The sequence below is a fragment of the Sinocyclocheilus anshuiensis genome, unplaced genomic scaffold, assembly GCF_001515605.1.
Source record: "Sinocyclocheilus anshuiensis isolate Anshui unplaced genomic scaffold, SAMN03320099.WGS_v1.1 scaffold385, whole genome shotgun sequence".
Classification (NCBI taxonomy): Eukaryota; Metazoa; Chordata; class Actinopteri; order Cypriniformes; family Cyprinidae; genus Sinocyclocheilus; species Sinocyclocheilus anshuiensis.
Genome location: NW_015539876.1, coordinates 711,266 through 730,679, shown reverse-complemented (window position 1 = coordinate 730,679; position 19,414 = coordinate 711,266). Strand labels below are relative to the sequence as shown.

Here is a 19,414-nt window from a genome sequence, read left to right as displayed (position 1 = left end):
AACACACTGGGCTAGCTAACCAAAGAGAGCCCATCGCCTATTTCTGAGGGAGGGGCTTCATAAAAGAAGGAAATGATCAGCCCGTTTCTCAGAGAAGGGACAGAGAGGTGTGGAATAAAGGTAAATTATGTGAAAAATAATGCGTTTTTTAAAAAACGAAGCATTAACACATGTTAGACTGCACCCCATAAACACAATCAAGCCTAGAAAAAACCCAGTGAACCACCCCTTTAAATAACAGCAGTTACAACAGTTCACAACAGTGGAATTCATACTAAACACTAATTAATTCATACTGAATTTTATACTAAATACAGTAGGCAGTGTTCGGTGCTCTGTGTGAAGTTCAAACAGAGGTGCAAGAACTATTTTAAAAGTGGTTTGGAGTCAGTATGATTATTTTGAATGAAATGAATTATTTTATTCAGCAGGGACACATTAAATTGATAATATGACATGAAAGACATGTATAATACAAATGATTTATATTTTAAATTAATGCTGCTGTTTTTTTAAACGTTCTGTTTGACACAGAATCCTGAAAAAATTATCATGATTTCTTCATGTATTACTACAGGTTTTCCTAATGTATTACTAGTTTTACTGTAGTTTTGATCAAATAAATGCAGTCTTGGTGAGCATAAGAAACCTTTAATTCAAAAGCATTAAAAAATATTACCAGACCCAAATGTTTGAATGGCAGTGTACAGTTTTAAAAATTAAAATGGTTGCTGCTCTCCTCATTTCAAGCAATACATTTATGTTAAGGCTATTGTTTGTTCTACAGAGTATTTTAGCAGGAAAATACTTCTAATCCCCCTTGTTTCTGAATTAGATTATTTCAGTTTTCATTACACATTATTGCTTTTGACAGCCTGGTCCAAGTCATGTTTTGAACCCAATTTGTATAACAGTTTAACTTGATTTCAAACTGGTCTGTCTCTTTCCACACCCTCAAAAGGGATCTTTTATATTCCTATCCATCAAACGCTCCATCGGAGCTTTCTCTAGTGTGTAATTAGCTTTGATAGTATGCACTTACTTCCTATTACTCTGCCCCATTCTACTCCTTGCATGTCTTTTTAGGATGAATCGCACACAATCACAAAGCAGATTTGACTTCAGCTGTTGCGTTGATCCAGTTTGGCTCAATGTAGTATTTTTTCCGGGTTGAATCAAGGTTGACTGTTTTGGCTCACAGAACAGAGACACCTGCTCACTGGCTGGATGGTAGATGGCAGATGGTAACGTTACAGTTGTGTCTTCTTGGGTGTGTTTTTCTTTCTGTCTGTATTTCCTACTGTATATTACAGCATTCGGGCTGTTAGGGGCTTTCTGTTTTCTTCCCTCCTGGATTACAAGAGAAGCTCCATGTAATGTGTTGCAATTGTGTTCTGCTTTGGTGTGCTGTGACATACTCAACAGTGCAGGGGAAGACAAACATTAAAGGGATAGTTCACCCAAAAATGAAAATTCTGTAATTAATTACTCACCCTCGTGTCGTTCCAAACCCGTAAGACCTCCGTTCATCTTCGGAACACAAATTAAGATATTTTTTATGGAATCTGACAGCTCTCTGACCCTCCTATAGACAGCAAGGGTACTACCACGATCAACGTCCAGAAACGTAGCAAGGAAATCGGTAAAATAATCCATGTGACATCAGGGGTTCAACCGTAATTTTACGAAACTACGAGAATACTTTTTGTGCGCAAAAGAAAAAAGAAAAAAAAAAACGACTTTATTAAACAGTTCGTCTCCTCCGCGTCACCCTAGTGCCATTTTGGAGAGTATCCACTGAACGCAAACAGCGTATGTTGTTCTGTGTCAGCCGCACCACACGGATACGTTTTCTACGTTGTTTGTGCTTTGATTTGAACAAAAACAACATAGCCGTGTGGTGCGGCTGACACAGAACAACATACACTGTTTGCGTTCAGTGGATACTCTCCAAAATGGCGCTACAGGGTGACGCGGAGGAGACGAATTGTTGAATAAAGTCGTTTTTTTTCTTTTCTCACAAACACGCGCACACACACTCTCACTCTCTCTCTTGCTCACAGACACACTCTCACTCGCTCTCTCGCTCACACACACACACACACACACACACACACACACTATTACCCCTCCCCATGTGCATTTAGACCTCTCCCCTCTAATCCAGTTTCACTGCAGACATTAGTCTTGCTGTTACACTGAAATAGGAGATGCTTTTCTTAAGAAAACATGATTAATAGAACATCTTACACCATTTTTAATTTCTTCTCCTTCCAGTCACCTGAGCTGTGAATGCCATGTGACTTATGACTGTGAAACTACAAGAAAATGATGTCATGTGTATATTATTATTATTATTTTCAGAAACAGATGCAGTTTTTTTGTACTTTTGACAAAATATACAAGAATAAGGACGAATGATGTTTGATAGATAGCACTGCCTTCTTGCCACAGAATTTGTCGTGGTCTACACAGGTTAGCACCGGACATGTGAAACTCATGTGAACGTGAACTCTTCCCCTCATAAGTGCGTAAAGCCAAATAAAACATTCGGGCAACAGGAAGTGGTGCAATTCTGAAAGTAGTGTGACAAATATAGTTTGAAAAATTCTTTAGCTTCAAGAAAAACATTCAGAATATAGCAACTTTGTTAACTGGTTAGCAGCATTTAAAACATATTCTGGATTAAATAAAAGGGATTGTATTCCTGTTCCTTAGCTATATTGTTCAGCAAAGTATGTTTTTTTTTTTTTGTTTTTTTTTGTATCCTTGAACTGTTTGAGGGGCAGTTACAGTGTACCAGCAGGGTTAACTGCTAAGCTAACTGGTTCATGCTAACCTGCCAATTCTTAAAGGGGTCATATGATGCTATTTTAAAGATCATTTGAGACTTTAGTCTTTGCAACTTTACAGATCTTCTTTATGCACCAAGAGCTTGTAACACTCCAAAGAGAAAGGAAAACTTGAAATCGCATCATATGACCCCTTTAACTCCCTGGCACTGGATTTTGGCTCTTGTGAATCTTTTTACATGCAGAGTGTATTTTCTAAGATTTCTGGATTACAGTATTGGGCACATATTAATTCTACATATCCCCATCCCTTGCATGTTAATTAATTGAAATTGTGGCCAATTTAATTTTGCTTTGTACCATTTATTTTGTTCCTGTTAGCTAAATCTGACATATTACAATTTTTGCTGCCTGTTAAATAAAGCCAAGTTAATAGCTTTACTTTTGGGTACCATGCACTGCCAGAAAACATGCAAAAATTTTATCTTTAGGGGTACAGTAGCTGGGTCACTGGGGCAGCACCTTTAATGGGGTATTAAAGGGCACCTTATCAACCCCTAAAAGGTGCATATTATTTCCTTAGTAGTAAAATGTACACCTAAAGTACTACTATGAACCTTTTAGGGGTAGATAAGGTACAAAGTTGTCCCTTTAAGGGTGCTGCCCCAGAGATGGGCTGTTGTATCCCTAAAGGTAAAGTTTTTGGACCTTTATTCTTGGAGTATGTAGTCTGCAGCACATTTAACACATTTCACTGTATTTGACTCCATTCAACAGAAATCTGCAGATTATCCCCATCAAATCAGTACTGTCTAGACCTAGCATTGATTTAAAGTAGTGTATTTTGCCTGATTTTAGCAGGAGGTTGTTCGGTTATGGTGTTTTTTGCCTCTGTTCTTGTTTCTGTAGCCCATGCTGTGTGTGCTGTTGACTTCCTCTGGCACTTCATTAGTATGGAAATACCATCCAACAGATTTAACACAGCAGGCTCTCATCTCTACTCCCTGTCATCACACACAAACCAATATGCTTATACTGTGTTTTGAAGGAAAGAAGTGTAATTTCTGTGCCACAGCAAAAATGGGTTGTTTCCAAAGAGGTTTCCTTTTTCACAAACTAAGCCAATGTATTGAATGTGTATGTGAGTGGTTTATCTTCTGTGTGTCGAACAGGTCTGTTGGTGGGTGTTATTTTGCGGTATGGCATCCCCTCCACCAGTTACCATAATAAAACTCCTCCGAGTTGCACCCTGCAGGCGGGTCCTGTCAGCACGGTGCTCCTCAACGTTAGCGGAAAGTTCTTTGAGTACACACTCAAGGGGGAGATCAACCTTAGAGAAATCCACAGTGTGGAGCAGAATGACATGTTGCGCAAGGTACGTCAGCAGCGGTATACATACACACGTATACACACACTTCTGATAAACCTGCAGCAGAGGTTTGTCAGAGGAAGAAATTTCATTATGAGGTTTAATTTATGTCACCTGTGCAGCAGTTACCTGTGCAGCATAGTATTTATTAATATTTTGATGTAGCTTTTATTTTTATACCTTCATTTTTGAGCCATTTTTGTGAGCACAAAAATGGCTCAAAAATGAAGGTATAAAAATAAAAGCTACATCAAAATATTAATAAATACTATGATAGTATATAAATAATATTAACACGGCTGTGCAGATGTTTTAGACTTAACATTTCCTAAGGCGGTAGCAAGGTCCAGTCTTTAAGGCTCCCTGAATTTTTTGTCCATATTCATTAGCTTAAGGGGATAGTTCACCCAAAATTATCTATGATCTATTATCATTTAATCACCTTCAAGTTGTTCCAAACCTGTATGAGACTCTTTCTTCTGTTGAACTCAAAAGAAGATATTTTGAAGAAAGTGGGTAACCAAACAGTTTTGGTCCCCATTGACTTCCATAGCATTTTTTCTATACTATGGAAGGGTCAAAAGGGACCAACAACAACTTGGTTACCCACACTATTCAAAATATCCTCTTTTAAGTTGAACAGAATAAAGAAACTCAAAAGTTATAAATTATGAAATTAAATCCCCTGCTACTGAACAGCAAACAAACTGTTATTTTCAAGAATAACTTGAAAGCATATTGTTATGACACATCAGCGTCCTCCTAAAGTTTGTCGTTTAAACTTAAAAAGACGAGTTCCAAAAATGTCTCACCACAACTTCCTTTTTCAATTGAAAATACATCAACACAGGATTAGCAATTGCAATTTCAAACTATTCATGAGGTCTTTAACAAGACTAATAACATTTGTTTATTTTAAACAGTTTATGCATTTTATCTATTATAAACATTTGTTTGTAACAATCAGTTTTTTTTATTGCAGTTGACCTTTGACCCAGAGGTGTTTTTCAACATTCTGCTACCTCCCATCATATTCCACGCCGGATACAGCCTCAAAAAGGTATGAGTGATATTGTGTGCTGGGCAGTTACCTTTACTCCGTTTTAGCTTTCATTTTGCTTGTTTAGTAGAGTGTTCATCCATGAAGGTGCTACTTTACCCCTTTACATTATGAAATTTTGAGATATGATCTAGTCTAATGCAACCTGATCTCTGTTCTCTCACCGTTTTGCTTCAGCGGAAGATTAGCCTAACTGCAAGAGAGAAGTACGGATACAGAACAGATACTTATGATCAAGAGTGTCTAAGAGCTGGTCAAAATTCACTTATATTACACTGGCACCTTTTAAATTGTGTTATAGTTAAGTTAATGTGTATTTAACATGGGAAGTCAGATTGTGACCTTTGTGTATTTTAAAAGCCAAGTATAATTTTAGTGTTTACTAGCATTATTGTTCCTCATGACCTGTAATTCAGTGGCTTACAGAGTTACTTTGGGCTATTTATAAAGAATTACAGAGCTTTTTGATAGTAAACCGTATCGGCACAAATACAGACACATTGAAGTAGTATTCAGAGGCATTGCTTATTATTCTGCTTATTGTTTTTTTTACACTTACTTGAAATCTTTGAAGTCATAGTTCATCCAAAAAGAGATATTTTTGTTTTGTTGGCCGAGTGTTTTACACCCAAGTACACAATAGTACAATGTATTGAATGCAGTGTACTTCTGTTCTTCATCCTTTTCATTTGTGTCAAATTAACTAAAGTGTCTACATTTTCCATGTAAAAAGGCCTCTTAGTCGCAGACATCCCTATAGCACTCTCTGCCATGTAAACTGCAATGCATAATTTCACCAGTTGCGTAGATCAGATTGTAATGTAACAGAATGCCCATACATTATCTGCTCAATTATTACCCCTTTTGGTTCATTTTACTGCAGTGTTTATCAGGATATCATGTTGATCACTTCTGGCTTCCAGATATTAATGTGAAGTTTCAGATTGTGCTAAGCAAGCAGGGAGGCCCTGAGGAAGTGAGAGGAATGGGTTTTTGCCAGCTGTGTGTGTTTGAGACACAAGGCTATGTTGTTTCCTCTCTTTGTACCACTTTTTTGATGAAAAAGTGTGCAGCTTAGAGGTTGTATGAATTATGGCAGTAACTGAAATTAAAATGTTTACTGCACCAAAATTTCACACCGAGCCTTCTTCTCAAATTGAGCAGGCCTTAAAGGGATAGTTCACAGAAAAAAAGGAAATTCTGTCATAATTTTCTCACTTTCAAGTTGTTCCAAACATGTATGACTGACTTCATTTTGTGGAGCATAAAAGAAGATATTCTGAGAAATGTGTCAGTGTTTTTTTTTTCTTCCATAAAATAAAGTCAGTGGCAACCAAAACTGTTTGGTTACCATTTAAAAAATCTTCTTTTGTGTTCTGCAGAAGTCATAAAGGTTGGGAAACAGCATGAGGATGAGCAAATGATGACAAACTGTTCATTTTTGGCTTAACTATCCCTTTAAAACCACCAAAAAATCTGCGCCCACAGAAAACTCCCCTGAATTTCCCAGAATTACAGTTTCTGTTTTTTATAAAATTCAACAGGTCCTTCATCCATTGTGTACTGTATATTAATTTTACCAAATTTGATAGTTTTGTTGTCGATATGAGTGTAATACTATCAGTTCCACTTAAGAGAATCTACAGTATTTAATCTCAGTATATATATTTTAAATATGATTTTAACACAGTAATGTCAACACAGGTTAAAAGACTATCCAGGTTATTAACAACAACGTCTGAAGTATAGATGTCAACTAAAATGCATAACTTATGGGCACTTGCATTAGATTTAAGACCATTTACTCTGAGGAACTCCTGTAAAAGTATTTGTTCTCCGATCCTCTTCTTTACCTTTTGTTAGTTTCATTCAGCTCACAGTACTACTGATCTTCTTTCTCGGTATGATAATGGTTTCATTTCTTGAATATAGCATTAAAAATGATTTCATATTTGCGCTCCCAAGCTGTTTAACTAGCTTAGGTGACTGCAGTTTAGTTTGGGTAGTAACAAGGTTTCTTTCTGTAAATTGACTTTATTTCCATCTTAGTGATTACTATCAGTTCCCATCTACTGATTGCACAGCCACAGAAAGACCATAGTCAGAAAGAACAGTGCTGGAGTTTACAAAAACTGCAACAGAAGAAGCCCTTTTGACAGTGGAAGAGAGAGAGGTTTAACATCAAATTTATCTTGTAGTTGCTGCACTTTGAAGCAACAGAGTGACTCAGCATATTGTGACTGATACTCACACAGGAAAAAAAATCGCTGTCTTTGCTCTGTAAACAAGCAAGGATTGAAAAATAGAAGAGTAAGCATGACAGTGTGTCAGGCCAAGTGTCAAGATGAAGACTAATAGTCTTCTGACATTGTACATCATGAGGAGGAAAGTCAGATTTATTTATCTATTAATTTATTAATTTTACCCTTAATTTCACTGTCTGTGGCTAATCTGCGTTCCACGAGTACTGGTTTTTGGGGTCAGTAAGATTTATTTTTTTTATTTAATTTTATTATTTATAATTTTTTCCAAAGATATGTGTACTTTTATTCAGTAATGACACATTCATTGACCAGAAGTCACTGTAAAGACATTTATTATGTTACAAAAACCCTATTTCATATAAATGCTGTTCTTTTGAACTTACTGTTCATCAAAAAATCCTGAAAAAAAATTGTATTACGATTTTAACAAGAATATTAACGAGCACAACTGTTTTCAACATTGACAAGAAATGTTTCTTGAGCACCAAATCAGCATATTAGAATGAAAACTGAAGACTGGAGTGATGACTGCTGAAAATTCAGCTTCGCCATCACAGGAATATATCATATTTTTAAACTTTTAAACTGATTAATATTTCACAATATTACTGTTTTTACTATTTCTTTTAATAAAATAAACACAGCCTTTGCTGATATAGTATTTATTATATAAAAATAGTACATACAACAGAGATTGAACATGCTCTTAAAATGACATGGATTAACATGCTCTTCCTTGTTCCTCCAGAGACACTTCTTTAGAAACCTAGGATCCATCATAACTTATGCTTTCCTGGGCACTGCCATTTCCTGTTTCATCATTGGGTAAGTCACTAAGGTTCATGATATTCCCACATTCCCACTGACCATGGAATTTTTTACATACAGACAGTGGATCAGCCATGACATGCATCAGAATTTTTAATTTTACGGGTGAAACAGAACTATACTAAGGAGTGACTACTTTTGATGAAGATTTAAGTGAAAAAAACAAACAAACAAAAGTTGACAGTGGCCAGTTACAGCATGTAAATCCATACACTTTGTTTTTTAACCTAAACTATTAAAAAAGTTATTTGTGTGCTAACCAATGACATGCAAGAGCCAGGTTCAGGCATGTAGTGGAATTTATGGGACCAGTAATCAGTCACCATCAGATTCGTTTCTTCATTTGCTGTTGTTTGAGCTCCACCTTCACGCTTAGTACCTTGAGCACACACATTCTTAATGCAAAAAGGTTTTTCAGTGTTAAAAATATGTGTCAAAAATGTTCAAAATCTGGTTTAATTTGTCACATTACACAATAGAAAGTCAACTTACATTGCTTGGCGGTGTGCTTTGTTGTATACTCCACATTTTGAAAAATGTAGTTGGATACCTGCGTGTTTCATACATACAAGGAACATTTCAATACTAAGCAAATAATATAAATAGTATTGTAATGTGCTATTATAAACATAGCTTAACTCTGATTTGTGGTCAAGCCTTATTTAAAAAAAAAATAATATATATATTTGTGTTTAAGAAACCTCATGTATGGCGTAGTGAAAATGATGCAGGTTTTGGGTCAACTCACTGACAAGTTCTACTACACAGACTGCCTCTTCTTTGGTGCCATAATCTCTGCCACCGATCCAGGTACATCAATCATCTCTCTCTTCCTCCATTTTAACTTGCTGTTAAACTTGCTTTTATATGAACTGCTGACATTTGTTTTTATCAAACTGACTAGTAAGTGGTGCTTTACCATTCAGGATTTCAATATCGTTATGTTGCTGATTTGTGTGTGTGTTTGTGTAATTTTTAGTCACAGTGCTTGCGATCTTTAATGAGCTCCATGCTGATGGTGATCTCTATGCACTGCTGTTTGGAGAGAGTGTTATGAACGATGCAGTCGCCATAGTCCTTTCATCGTAAGTCCCACTTTCAAACAGTATCACTTTCTTGTTCCTTTTCTGTTGCTACAAAAAAAAGGTTAAAATCACGTGTTTTGTCTGCGGCAGCTGGCGGGATTTCCCAGGCTGCCAACACCGAGTGGGTGCTGGGGACATTTTCACTGTAATGCTGAAAAGTAAAAACGAATGATGCTGCAACTCTAGTGGCGTTTCAGGACGGCGCTCTGACTCCCCCTTTTGGACACATTTTGCTAGAGCTGATCGTTTCTGATTTCCTGTCTCAGCACCACTTACACAATTTGTCCATAAAGTCGGATTATTACAGCAAAACTGTGTTTTTTGGACTTTGCTAGGAAAAATGACAATTTATATGTCATCTGTGTAATCTTTAGTCTGTACTTTTTCATTGGGTGTACTAGTCAGATCAGCACAGTCAGTTAATTTAATAATTTAGTGTTTTTTTGTCTTTGGTATGCAGGTCAATTGTGGCGTATCAGCCTACAGGAGCCAACACACATACATTCGATGCCTCTGCCTTCTTCAAATCGGTGGGCATCTTCTTGGGCATCTTCAGTGGCTCTTTCGCTATGGGTGCAGTCACTGGAGTAGTCACTGCCCTCATATCCTTGTTGCATGTTGCTATGAAATCAGTCTAAATATATTTAGGTTTATGCAAATAAGTTGTGTTGATGTCCTTTTGGCTTCATTGTGATGTTGATTCTTTTACCTATTTGCAAAATTAGTAACACTGTAGAATTATCCTTTAAACAGCGGCTGATTTCTGTCAAGAGAAGAGTACTTGGAGTAAGAATATATTATTTTAAATATATTGCTACTATTTTAACAGAAGTCACAGTAAAAATATTTATAAACTTACAAAAGAATTCTATTGCAAATAAATGCTATTTTTTTTACCTTTCTATTCATCAAAGATTGCTGAAAAAATGTATCACCGTTTCCACAAAAATGAGAAGCAGCGTAACTGTTTTCGTCTTTGATAATATTTCTTGAGAACCAACGTATTAGAATGATTTCAGAAGGATCATGTGACACCTAATAACTGGAGAAATGGCTGCTGAAAATTCTGCTTTGTCATTCATTAAAAAAATATATTAAAATAGAAAACAGTTATTTTAAATTTTAATACTTTTTCAAAATATTACTGTTTTACTATGTTTTTGGTCAAAACAAAGCAAGCTTTGATGAGTATAAGAGACACTTTTTTTTCCCCTCCAAAAGCATTAAAAAAAAACTTTTGAATGGTAGTGTATATCTTTATTGATTTGAATCTTTTTTTGATTAGCTAACTGATTATCAGATGTGTGGTTTAAATTCTTAACTTTATCCACGTGACAAAATTCACCAAGCTGCACTGTTTCCCTCTGCTGGAGACTGCTCTGTTCTTCCTCATGTCTTGGAGTACTTTTCTACTGGCTGAAGCTTGTGGATTCACAGGTGGGTGTTCGTGTGGGTTGGTAATGAAAGCATGGTGGTTAATCTGCTGGGTAACCCAGAGGTTAAACTATAATATAATATAGAGTAATACGGAGCTGCAGCTGCTTCCCCTCTAGGAACAGCAAAACATTTCCTGCTATAGTTAAATATCAACTGGAATAATAGTATCATTTTCTGGTTTTAGAAAATCATCTGTTCAGGTTTAATGTGCTTTATTAGCAATAGCATGACAACAAATTTACGTTCATGTTCATGCCATATCCTTTGCATACAAATATGCAAATAAAATTCTGCAACCTAAAACTTCCTCCATGTTGCTGAATGCTGGCATCCTTGATGTGTAAATGTGTTCAGCCAATTGCACTTATCATCTGGTTGTTTTATTAGTCACCTCCAACCTGTACTGAAATTGTATCCCATCCCCCACTTGAAAGAAAAAAAAGGCACAAATGATGCTAATATCCGTTACTATTCCAGGTGTTGTCGCTGTGCTGTTTTGTGGAATCACACAGGCCCATTATACCTGCAACAATCTGTCGGAGGAGTCAACTAAACGTACTAAACAGGTAAAATATTTTAGCCTTGTTTCGAGTAAAATATGTGAACATTTGGATTTTAGTTGCTTTCAGAGCAGCTGGTATAAAACCATAGTGATATGAACTTTGAAAAAGTAAGGTATGTAGAAAAAAAGCAGCAAGGATGTTTTTTTGGGGGGGGATGGGAGCCCTGCATATTCTACTCCAAAAGATGCTTTGATGCAGGGGGGCCACAAGTCGAGGTATAGTGCTAAGTGAATTCCCAGCACCCCTGTGGTCAGAGCAGTGCAATGTGATGAAGTGAGGTGGGGTGCCTACAGTAATTTCGACACCCCTGTGGCACTGGATTTCTCTCCAGGGAGCCATACTTGCTATTTTCAAAGCTCCTGTTTATGGAGAGAAGGGTTACAGTTTATAGACTTCAGAAGTTATAGTCACAGGAATTGAAGATATCGGCCTCAACTTTAGATCTAACATATGTTACAAAAGCCATTGTAGAGTATAGAAAGGTGGAGCATGCATTTCTAGTTGACTTAGGGCTTGATTTTGAAAACGTGTCATTTTGCTTTTGTGAATGTTGCTTTAGCTGTTTTGTTGACCAAATGTGCTGTTGTCAGGTGCATATGGCTTCATGTGTGGCATGTTTCTTTGCTGTTGCAGTTGTTTGAGGTGCTGCACTTCCTAGCAGAGAACTTCATCTTCTCATACATGGGCCTGGCGCTCTTCACCTTTCAGAAACACGTCTTCAGCCCCATTTTCATATTTGGAGCCTTTGTATCCTTGTCTTACAGTTGAAATGAAAGTTTCACATCACAACTTTTATATGAGGAGGGGGTAATGTGTATTAACCACTAGCATTTACCTCAGTCAGATAGTTTAAGAGTTTGACAGCATGTTAGAGAAGATGTACCTATGAGCCAAATCATTTAAATGCTCTAAAACATCTGGAAAAATTCATGGTCGTTTTATCACCTTGATTTGTAATTTATGACCACTAGGAGGCATTATGTATAGGTTTTTTGAAAGCAGTCGTTTATGCTCACCAAGGCTGCATTTATCTGATCAAAAATGCTGTACAGACAGTACTATTGTGAATAAGCACTGCAATTACTACAATTACAAAACTGTTTTCTATTTGTGTTTTAAAATGTATGCATGTGATGGCAAAGCTGAATTTTCAGCAGCTATTTCTCCAGCCTCAAAGGAATCATAGAAGCTCAAGAAACATTTCCCATCATTATCAATGTTGAAAATGGCTGAGCTGCTTAATATTTTTGTGGAATTGTTTCTTCTCAGGATTCATTGAATAGTAAGTTCAAAAGAACTGTTTAATTGAAATGAAAAACTTTAGTAACAATGTAAAAGTCTTTAAATGTTAATGCATCCAGAATAAAATAAAACCCTTTTGAACAGTAGCGTAGGTCTAAATTTCCATTAACTTAATGTGTCAAATGTGAGAAGATTTTTCTTTAACATTTTGACTACTAGATAGCCATCTTTATCGGCAGGGCCTTGAACATCTACCCTCTGTCTTTCCTGATTAACCTGGGCCGAAGACACAAAATCAGAGGAAACTTTCAGCACATGATGATGTTTGCAGGTACGGTGGTAAGCACACCTGGCTTACTTCCTCTTCTCTGATGCTTGCATGACATTAAAGATACGGAACTATTTAATAAATACAATAAAGTAGAATATAAATCAGTGCAATCAGTTTTGTAGCGTCCTCTAATGTCAAACTCTTTGATGTGAACTCTCGGTAGATTTCAGCACCCTGCTGAAGCTTATCGAGATCTAAATTAAGAGTGAAATGAGGCATCAGAATGAGAACATCTCTAATAATGGCTCTTGATGTGGAGCAGCTCCCTCCAGACCAGCAACACCACCCTGCTAAAAGGGCAGCAAAGTGCAGTGCCCTTAAAACACAACTGATCGAGTGTGATGGCCGTTTGCCTGCTTAAGTGCAGTGCCATTCTATTTGTAGCAGGGCTGTCATTCTTTCTAAAATCTGTTGTGACTGCTGTGTGCATGTTTGTGTTCTGCAGGGCTGCGAGGGGCAATGGCATTCGCTCTGGCTATCCGTGACACCGCCACGTACGCGCGGCAAATGATGTTCACCACGACCCTGCTCATTGTGTTCTTCACAGTTTGGGTGTGTGGAGGAGGCACCACGCCAATGCTGTCCTGGCTACATATCAGGTCAGAGTGTAAAAGACTTGATCAGTGCCCTGTCTGACCCATTTTTAAGATGGATTTAGGAACATTTTTCATGCATGGGAAGTTTTAGAATTTGTTCGTAAGAATGTTTAGTAATTTAGTGTTTACATACAGGATGGTAAAGTCTGGACTGGAAAAAAAAATCCTTACAGAAAATAAAAATTCTGTATAAATACACTAAAATGTAAACCTATACATTTTAGTTTAAAATTGTAACAAATGCAAATCCAACAGTCCTTTTCTGCTGACTTGGCAAGGCCACACTGCTACTAAAATCTGTTTTGTACCTTTAACATACTGACAACCACCATAATCACACATATTGTTGAAAAGAAAGTTACATGATAAATCAAAGTTCAACAGCTTTTCCACAAGCTGAAGTAAATACTAATATATAGAAGGTGCACACAATATCATAAACAGATATACAAAACACCATCATGGATACACACGACACTTTTTGCAATAAACATGAATTAATATGTGTTGTGACATAAAACCCTAATATACATAACTGATAACAAAAACTATTAAGAAACACCAACAAATGTAAGCTGTCGCATAGGGAATTATGGGAATGTCAGTAAATTATAAGATGACTTATTCTTTTTTTACTTCCACAAACTGTACATTTAATAGTATTTTACTGTAGAATTACATGAAATGTCATGTTAGATCGAATAGTTTTTTTATCATATATAGTAAGGGAATTTACCATTAACCAATTAACAGGTTTTTACTTTAGCATTTTAGTCTTTTATTATTTTTTTTTGTCTTTTTACAGTTTAGAACATGATACATACTTTAGTTATGTAAGCCACTCAGAACACTATAGCAGCCAGTTTTAAATGGACAAGCAACACTTGACAATGTAAAATTGAGTTTTTCAGTTGGATAGACTTTGATAACTCTATTAAAAGACTTATACAGACTGTCCAGCAGGTGGCAGAAAAGCTCACCATTAACATGTTATGTATATATATTTTATTAATCAATCAAATTTTGACAAATGAGATTGCATTTGATTTTCCTTAGTAAGACCTATCATGGCCATTTCGGAATTCATATAGAGGGAATAAAAGGCATTAGGTTGAGACTGTGGCTGATTTCACATGTTGTTTGTTTGTCAACTGTGCACTCTTCACTTTTGTTTTGTTCTGGGGTGAAATGTGCACAGAAAATAAACCGCTCAAAAGCAGATGGGAAAGGAGCTGGGGTTGTTTATGTCGCCAAGAGCCAGTGTTTGTCTGGCTGCCCTCAGCAGGGGCTGGCTGGTATGGCGCAATTAATAAGTGCTGCTAGTTTGTCAGAATAGAAAAGAGGATTATTGAGGACCGATGCTGACTGCAGCTGCTGTAGAATGAGATTGAGAAGCTCAGGCTATTATCTGCAGAACTGCTGTGCACTCAGTGAGTCGCAGATATGCTTAGAGTAACCACAACGAGGTAAATAAAATGAGGACAAGAATCTAAGCAGTGTTAACAACAGTATTTCTGTAAATTAGTCGCTTTTGTCCGATAATGCCAACAAATCAGGACGATACAGGTTTAAATTATTTTCAAATGGCAACTAAATGGCTTTGGGTAATTGAGAGCTAATGCACAAAAAAATTAAAAACAAATAATAATAAAGTACATAAATTACTAGAACTTAAAAATAAAATGAAAACTGAAAATATAAAATTGTAAGTTTATTCAAAATAAGAGTGTAGCATAAAAGTAGACTATACAATCTACATCTTGAGTTCCTATTTGTGTTTTCATCAGAACGTTTAGGATTGTGTGGCATACCAGTAAAAATGAGGAACTGAGCTGACAAATTTTTAAATCATTTTGCATGCTGTGGTGTGTATATATATATATATATATATATATATATATATATATATATATATATACCACAGCATGCAAGTGCATGTGTACCAAATGCAAAGATGAGAAGTAAGAGTTTCTGCAGTGGGAAAATGTAATATATGCAATGCACCATATGCAAAGCTGAGATTTAAGAGTTTCTGCAGTGCAAAAATGTAATGGATGCTGATATTGATCCTTTCCTGTTTCTTTCTGAAGGGCCTTTAATTTCACTCTGTATGCATACAGTGGGGCGGTTGTTCTACAGCAGTATTGTGGAATTAATTATTAATTAGCAAGGGTTGAGTTGCAAATTTATGTCGTTGCTTTGTAAAAATGTTCAGTTGTTTTGTATCGTCAATTGACATGATTTTTACTAAGTTGTACAAAGAATCAAAGCATCTTCACTAGTGTAAGAGCACAGCAACTTTAGTTTTATGAATTTTGGCAATAGAATGCATGTAGGACAATAATAAGACAATACACCGGCAAATCAAAGAGACATTTGGGGTTTCTCTTATTTTACATTCTGTACAGCAAGAGTAACAATCCTTTGGTCACATGGTGTATTAGTGTATTAACAGTAGTGATTTTTCTGCCAGCTGTGCTTGGTGAACATTTAGGGATTCTACCGCTGGCCTTTTGTTGTTCAACTTTTCAACTAAATTTGATGGATGTAATTCTCTCTCATTCTCCGAAGGGTTTCCATTTCTATAAATGCACTACATTTGACCCCTAGACTGGCTCACGCTACATTTTTCCATGTTGAGTGAGGGCTGCTCTCCAATACTCACACATACACACTATTCTTAACTCGACTGTGGTTGTCTGCTGCCTTTGGGCAACTGCAGGCTAATCAATGTGCAATTAAAATATGCAATCATATAACTTGTTGGAAAAAAATGTGCAAAGCTACTGTACTTAAGTCGGGTTTAGCTCAGAGAAACGGATGGGGTGCCACTGCTTTTATTCAAGCTGACTAGGTCACCTGAGATTAAAGAGAGGCTTTTGCATAGCTCCCTATAGAAACTGGAATCGATGGTGTACTTTCAGGCATTTGTCAATGTAATGTCTGAGTGCTGGGGGAAAAAAGACATTAGAATGAAAAGCATGACTACTTTCACATCCACATTTAGTGCTGTTTTTTATTAAGGTATTCATGTGGCCATTGCATTACTTTACTATTGATTTATTTTAATATTTCCGTTTTAATTATTTAATGTTTAATTTAACATTTAATTTAGTTTGAATTAACATTTATTTTTAATTTGTATTTTTATTGAATATTTTTTTAATGTTATTCTTATTTTAATAAACTGCTCTATGAAAATTTAGAAAAGCTTATATACACTATGACAGTTTTGAAATGGCCTGGACTGTGTTGCTCAAGACCTAAGCCAGACGATTCTCTTCGGCATTGGTTTAGACTTTCTTCCTCTGTGTTGGCCAGTTCTGCCTTTTCTAGAACAGTCCCAGGAGTCCCAGGTTCCACTTTCTCTATAAACATTGAGCTCAGTGCACAGAGAGCCAATTCAGAGCAGGAATGTGAAGCACCAAACACACTTTATGTATCAGAAAGGAAATGTTTGTTTTGCAGAAAGAGTTTAAATGTCTTTTGACCTATATAATTTGACTCTTTGGCAAATGCCTAGAAAGAACATTTAGCCATTACATCACTCTTTTGGAAATGTAATTCTTTCACTTTTTTTGTTACTTTTTCATGTGATGTCATATGTAGTTATGTACCAAGAAACACAAATAGCAATGCATAGATACAAAGACCGATCTTTGCAGTCAGAGAAACCTCCTTTGTAGTCTTTTCTCAGTAGAAGCTGTCAGGATGTTTGATGTTTGCAGGGCTGGTCTCAAGAGTTCTGTGTTGTGCTCAGGGTTGGAGAGACCACTGCTGCAGAGAAGGAGAGGCTGCGTAGACTGTGGAATTACGTCAGGTGATGATGGACTTTGCACTCTTGTACAGGTGGTGGTGACCTTACCTGGTAAAATGTACATTTAAAGCAGTCGTTTGTGTGAGTGTTTGACACTAATGTCTGGGCTTCTGCATTAATCAAGCACATATTTGCTTAAGACTCTATTGTACTTCTATCCCTACAGTATTTCTGCAAACTTCTGCTCCTGTTCCTATCCTGTTTTATTTTACAGTGATGTACTGAAATGAATATTCCTATCTGAAACCAACAATTTTGGTCACACTGGGCTGAAAATATCTATGCAAATATCTAAACAAATTATTCTTAATATAATATTTTTTTTCCACTTGGTTACAGATGGCATTAATTCCATAACATTCAACAACTTTTAAAATATTAAATAATATTTTTAAGTATCACACAACTCTGTATATGTAAAAATGAAACTTTTTATCTAATATACACATATTTACCCTTTTAAGTGCTTAAGAATACACAACAAAGTGCAAATGTATATTTTCTGTTTGTTGCTTTTGTCTGGTTTTTCTTCAAAAGGGTCTCTCCACACACAAAGGGTGTATACAGTATATCATCCATAATCAATCCCAACTTTACAGATCTTCTTTATGCATCAAGAGCTTGTAACACTCCAAAGAGAAAGGAAAAATTGAAATCACATCATATGACCCCTTTAAATGTAATTAAACCATCTTTTTTTCATATGAATGCTGATTTTTGTCAGTGTTCCTATTATTGGGTTAAAAAGTAACACTTTCTTTTTTGGCCTGAAAATAAAAATAGTGGCTGGAATTTCAGCTCTATTCTATTCTATTCTATTCGAATCTATTCTATTCCTGCTACTGTTCCTTAATCTAATATATTCTTCTGCTGATTTTATTTTTATTTTATTATTTTATTTTACTTTCCTACTCTGCTCCTAATCCTTCACTGTTCCTATTAATCTGTTCTACTACTGTAAAAATCATCTTCTCCTTTTCTACTCAGTATAAATTATTACAGCACCCCTTTATAAGCAGTTAACTTCCTTTGCACACTCAAATGTTTGTTCTCAGTGGTTAGTTTCCATGATGAGCTAGTGCATTTCTTCCAGGGCTGTATTTAAAACTGGTGGGAGTCACTTTGAAAGAATGTGTGTCTGTGTGTCACTTCTGTTTTCACATTGGGGTGCTAAAGGAAATCCGTACACAAATCTCACTGGCAAAGACTCGACACCCTCCTGGCTTAACTGCAGATGAGTAATACCAAGACATCAAAAGAAACAAGATTAGTCTTTCTAAATTAATAAGTTTCCTCTTATACCTGCATTCAAAACAATCTGTTGCCCTTGGCTTGCTTGGCTTCAGCACATCAGCAACCGCAAACACAGGCTGACAGCGAGAGCTGCTCTGTCCGTCTTACAGGAAGGAAATGTTCATTATCCACCACGCTGAGATGCTTTTTGCACAGGCATCTGCATACTGTGTAGACTGTGGTTAGGAGTGATGCTTTGTACTCTTACTTGATCTTTGCTTTGTTTTTTTTGTCATAACTGGCCCCTCTGACCTTCATGTAAACCTTTAATGTAGCCCACCCTCCCCTTGCAGACCTAGTCATTACAGTAGCCTAATGTTTATATTATTTTACTCCGAGATATTCTTCGATTTCCTTGTATTTCATTTCCTGTTTTGTTTTGTCTCTTGCTTTTCCATCTCTGAGCTCTTCCATTTTTATCACTTTTCAACTTGCAATTCTTTAGCACAAATAAAGAAAGGTCATTAGCTTCACAATTTTCCTTCAACAAAGTTCAAGCACCTTCCTTCTCCACTGTTTCTCCTTTCCCAGTGTAACTTGTGTGTAAGCAAATCTTCCCTGATCTGTAACCCAGAGTTGTAAGTCCTGTTTGGACAACTCGGGCACCCTTTCTGTAAACCACTGGGGAGGAAAACCGTCTTATTTGTTTTACAGACAGATTTCCTCCAGTTTGTTAAGACACCCTGTCTGTCACCCAGAAATGCATCACTGGTATTGGCAGAAGTATGTTAACTTTT

The 19,414-nt window shown here is 36.4% G+C and overlaps 1 protein-coding gene across 3 annotated transcripts in view; it reads left to right on the top strand.

Moving 5' to 3' along the window:
* The window catches only part of LOC107685298 (sodium/hydrogen exchanger 7-like), a 34,979-nt gene that overhangs the window by 2,907 nt on the left and 12,658 nt on the right, over positions 1-19,414 (top strand). For 2 of the 3 annotated variants that reach the window (XM_016481834.1, XM_016481836.1), the window contains exons 2-13: positions 3,965-4,167; positions 5,144-5,221; positions 8,234-8,310; positions 9,011-9,123; positions 9,293-9,398; positions 9,859-10,000; positions 10,730-10,835; positions 11,313-11,401; positions 12,032-12,145; positions 12,860-12,971; positions 13,417-13,570; positions 17,328-17,387. In XM_016481834.1, coding sequence (XP_016337320.1) covers positions 3,965-4,167; positions 5,144-5,221; positions 8,234-8,310; positions 9,011-9,123; positions 9,293-9,398; positions 9,859-10,000; positions 10,730-10,835; positions 11,313-11,401; positions 12,032-12,145; positions 12,860-12,971; positions 13,417-13,570; positions 17,328-17,387 — 1,354 coding nt within the window. The remainder of the gene's footprint in view (positions 1-3,964; positions 4,168-5,143; positions 5,222-8,233; positions 8,311-9,010; positions 9,124-9,292; positions 9,399-9,858; positions 10,001-10,729; positions 10,836-11,312; positions 11,402-12,031; positions 12,146-12,859; positions 12,972-13,416; positions 13,571-17,327; positions 17,388-19,414) is intronic. The other variant, XM_016481835.1, reaches the window with a different exon arrangement.